Genomic DNA, 5000 nt, shown 5'->3' with positions numbered 1-5000 from the left:
TCAAGCATGAGAAGAACTGATTGAAAATGTTATCAATATGATTGGTGGGTAATATTACACAACAACTTCGCATAACCGATCGCGATGATTGTGGTATCGATGGATTCCTCTCGCTCTCTACTATATAAATATATCAAAATTATGCCGCGGAAACCCCCCATTATCGATAATCTTGACCCCGATATCAGGGGAGGGCATGAAATTACGGGGTGAAACAGGAATAATATACACAGAATCAGCCACCCGGGAACACGAAGAGTCTTCCAAGCAGTCATAGCAGAGTAGAGCGCATGACCGACAAGCGGGAGAGCCCGACGCCGAATCTGTACGATGCTCTCCCCTGCCGTGAATACGGGGGGTTGGAGGCAGTAATCCCCATGGCACAGCCCCCTGCATTAGACAATAGAGTGGCTGATTCTGTTTTCATGCCCCTCGGTCCCTTGCCTGTTGTTGTCGTAAGGGGGCTTAGGAAACGGGGACGAAGACCCAATGCTGGGAACCCCTCTTGCCATTAAGTGCCCCTCAAGTCACTCGAAGCCAACTAATTTTGTACCGTATCTTTTTCCCTCCCACTTTTCTGTTTCCGCCCTTTCCAACCTCGTACTACTATTCCCTTTCTAATGTTTGGCTGTGTACAAGAACACCAGAAAGCAGTGGTGGGCGAGCACAAAAGATCTCCCTTTCCTACCCCCCCCCCCCCCCATCTCCCACACACAAATCCGTGTTAAATGGATGATGAAAGCCTGCCTTGTTGCCATAGGATGTAAATCTCTGAACTGCCTTGCGCGGAGCCCCCCCCAATGGACAAGGTATTCCCCTGCCTTTAGTATCGCTCTAGCCCTCACCCCCAAGCTGAGAACCATGTAGCGGGGTCTCTCTATCCAACATACTTTAGCCTTACCTATGGCCATTTAATGAAGATTTTATATCCTGTGCAGGGCAATGCAGCTTGCCCTTTCAATCAATCAGCCCTACCGACTCAAACTGCCCGGCCTCCCCGCCCCAGGCTCTTCCTTTAGACCACGGCTATAAAAGCTACACTAAACCCCTTCTCAATGCCCTACTCAGTACATCATCCACCCAAGGCAAACACTCATAAATCTACCTGCACAACATTCTCATCAATCACCACATAACCCCCTTATATAACTACTGTGACAGCCTCTCATAGCCATCCTATCCATAAGGCTACTTCATAAATCTTTTTAAAAAAAAAAAACAACAAAAAACACTCTCTCAACACTAACTCCCTCTTCCAAACGTCCCATCTTTCTAACAGATCCCTTCAATACCAAATATCTGAAATACTCTAATTTATCCAGCCAAATGGGACCCCACCAACATAGGCCAAAATTACTTTCCGTAGAACATGACCTCTCCCTTTAATGCTTTACATATGAGTGCGCAGATCCCTCCTATGTCTGACCAAATCAATCTCCTCCCTTCAGTGTCAAAACTAGTTGCATTTATGACATCCACCAACACTGTCGTTATCACAGCCCCAATAGGCCCCTCTGTGTGCCCAACCTGGCCATAACGTTAAAACTGCCTCATGCACAATAACACATATTACAAACTGTGCGCCTGGCCCCCTCATAAGTGACTGATTTTATGAGTGCTGCCCCAACTATAAGTTTGAATACTGAACTGCGGTGCCAACTCTCCAGCCATTTAGACTTGCTTATTACTCTTGCGTGAAGCCTCAGACAGCGAAGCACGTCAATGAGGTTTTCCTCCACTCCATATCGCTTGCCTTGCCCTGCCCTTCCCCTCCCTACAAAGAATGTCCCTACATTCTCCCCATACCTATCCCTCCTCCATCTTACTTACTCCACTATCTACTTCACACAGTCAAATTCCTTTGCCATCCTAATCAGGAACACTCCATATCTCTATCTGCCACACCCTCAACAAACTAGACTCCTCCTACTCCCTCCCATAATACCCACAGCAGACACAACTAACATTCCGACTCCTTATTCTCATATAACACTAACCTCCAACTGCACTTGCTTACCCTCAGTCAACTGCTCTCCCACCCCCCCTCACAAATAAACGTTCGCTCTTCAAAACTACCAGTACCTACATTAATGAAACCCTGAAGATAATTCAAAAATGATCTGATCTGAGCAATGACACCCGTAGCCTCTTTCCCCTTCAGATCCCTAACATGCACTGTAACTAGCTATCGATCATCAGATCCAACTAAGCAATAAGCTCTCATATTGCCGAATATTCCCGGTTCCGTTCTCACAATCTGAACCTTCTGTAATATCTTTACGTCTATAACTCATCATTATCTGCCTTCCAAGAGACTTTTCTTACACTTTTCTTTATCCCTTTTTCCGCATTTTTTTTATTTCATTTATACCCAATTCCCAATTCACCATTTGTCTACTTACCCACACTAACCTTATATGCCCCATACTTTATCCATCAGAAAACACCTTATGATTATACCTCCCTTTCAAACCACTGCCTCTTCCCCGCATACACATTTATTTCAGGGCTCTCCTTCTCCCCTCCCAACCATTGAACTTTGTTGCCTTTTGAAACGAATTCCCAACTCCAGCCACCTTGCCTCATAGTTAGGTGATTTTAAATGCCGCAACACTCTTTGGCGGTTCCCATTTTCCCATCACTACCAACCGTAGGCTAGATGCTTCCTCCCACAACTGATTCTATTACTTACTTGATCAGCATAGGCCAGTGAGCTGACTCCCGTACTTTACACTTCCTTGTTCTGTTATAAATACCCCTCCACCCCCCTTCTTGTCTGTTCAAAAACGCCCCTACAGATGTTTATACAGTAACAGTCCAAAGAGCTGCCCTATATAGCCATCCTAAAACCTCAAGACCTTATAACCTCCAGATATGTTCCATGTGCTGAATTCATGATTGCCACCAAAGGCCTTCGCTATAAAATGCGTACCTTAGCAATCAGTAATTGCAACTACCAACAAGGCCACCTCTAATCAAGCCTATCACCCCTTATCTCCCTTAAAATAGCAACAGTCTCGTTATATAATCTAGAACAGTAAAACAACTAAGCTAGGCGAAACTTGGGTTTCCTCTAATACATCATCTTTTTTATACGTTTATTTCAGACATGTTTGTGTATCGGATCCATAACAATCAGGCAAAAAATAAAAAAACCCCCACCAAAAAACAACAAAACTGTCCCCTCCATCCAGCCCATACCCATAATCTCGAGATACTACTCATCTCTAGATCCTTCTCCAAGTCACTAATGAATCTGGCCTGGATATTTCAGCAAGTCTGGTAGTCGGCTCTTATTTTTCTCCACAAACTTTCTTAAATTAAGGCCATCAGAGAATGCACTTCCATATCTTCACCCTGTCCCATCTGTTGAGCCTTTGTATAAGCTCGCTTTATACTTACTCTGAACTCAATGCTGCCTTGCCAAAAACAACTTGTGCAGCAACACCCATGAACCCTGATGCCCACCCATACCATATGCTCTGAATATGCCTTCCCATTCTTCATCTCTTATCTTTCCATATTACACTATTTTTAACTATCATATGGACAACAGGAAATTTTTCTTCTTATTGCGCGAGAAATTCTTATCCTACTCCCTTCTTGAACAATAATCAGGCACCACTCCATCAAGATTACCGCCCCATATTCTCTAAACAAGCTGGTCGCACTGCAAACTACTAGAAGAAATGCTAACTTGAATCTCACAAGATCTCTACTCATTTCAGTTTGTTCCTATTGTGACCAAAGTACATCTGACTCCTTGCCTCATTCGAGAGACATATATATATATCTGCATTTGCAGAATCAGCTATTAACTATATTCTTTGCACTAGAAAAAGGTTATGATAACACATGGCCCGAGTACCATATTCTCCCAGCCCAAATATCCCTGCGGAATACTCTCCAAACACACTTCCAGGTCAAAATTGCCCTCTTCCACAGCATCTTATTTACCTCAGTTCAGAGAGTCCCACAAGTGTAGTCGATGCCACTTTACCTTCTAGCTGTAATGACATGATGATTAACCACCTTCGCCTCAGGGACATCCACAATAACTCTCGCAATTACCTTCAGTGTACAAGATCATCAGTATCTTCCTGGGCAATAACCAGGTTATTCAATTTTCTTACCTCCAATAATTTCAACCTTTTCTCCTCGAGCCATGTGTAGCGTCCCCAACTTCCACTCGTTTAATATGCGTGCTCCACTCAATACCGTTTTTCTGGGCAAATTCCTGACGTTATTATTTTACTCCAAATTGTCCTGCCGCAGACATATTTTTACATTAAAGGAAAAAGCTCTGTCCCATACATCATGCGAGCTACAGAATCACAAAAACTCTCCTCCATACTTCACTTTACATTGATCCTCTTCACTCTTGATTATGTGATACACAATCTACTCATACTAACGCATTCCCACTTCTTGCGTACCTGATACAATCCACAACTGCGGTCTTTGTTAGCTACTAGAGCCTTCCCCCTTCTCTCCATCCATTTCTTTCTACATACCCTCCTATCCCATTCCCCCATTCCCTATACTCCTTGATTTCTTCCGTTTTTGGACTGTACCATCTTCCGTTCTCCATGATTATTACCTACCCCCGTATTTGCTCCTCTGTTTTCCTGATCCACAAACGTCGGATATACCCCCTTCAGTCTTCTAAACCATTTCGTTGACCAAGTCTCCATTCATTCCTACAGTATTCATGTGTATTGATCTCCAACCCACCACGTGCTGGTTTACAGTAACTTTCCCAACTTGCATTTAATTCAAAGACTCCCTCTCTCGTAATCCGTTCATACTACAGAACTGTATGCACTCCTTTTTGCCCTAAAAACATCATACTTGCTCCCTTCTTCCCTTTCTTACAAACTTTTTACTGAACTCCCTGTAATCATTATCTCTCATAACATCTATGCACTCGACCAATCATCTTGTCGTAAGAGTCAGAAACGTGTTGTTCTACCTGGTCACACGGCATAAATTATTAGATT

The 5000-nt window shown here is 43.5% G+C and overlaps 1 protein-coding gene across 1 annotated transcript in view; it reads right to left on the bottom strand.

The window, feature by feature from the left end:
- Positions 1–2426, bottom strand: part of LOC119574720 (ice-structuring glycoprotein-like) — a 5626-nt gene extending 3200 nt beyond the window's left edge. Inside the window, exons 1-3 of the mRNA XM_037922121.1 lie at positions 2403–2426; positions 2087–2185; positions 207–390 (exon numbers count right to left, since the gene is read on the bottom strand). Of these exons, the coding sequence (XP_037778049.1) occupies positions 207–390; positions 2087–2185; positions 2403–2426 (307 nt within the window). The remainder of the gene's footprint in view (positions 1–206; positions 391–2086; positions 2186–2402) is intronic.
- Positions 2427–5000: the final 2574 nt, after the last annotated feature.

This window comes from Penaeus monodon, chromosome 6, assembly GCF_015228065.2.
Source record: "Penaeus monodon isolate SGIC_2016 chromosome 6, NSTDA_Pmon_1, whole genome shotgun sequence".
NCBI lineage: Eukaryota > Metazoa > Arthropoda > Malacostraca > Decapoda > Penaeidae > Penaeus > Penaeus monodon.
Note: the sequence above shows the minus strand (reverse complement) of the source record. Positions and strands in the feature narration are given on the sequence as shown.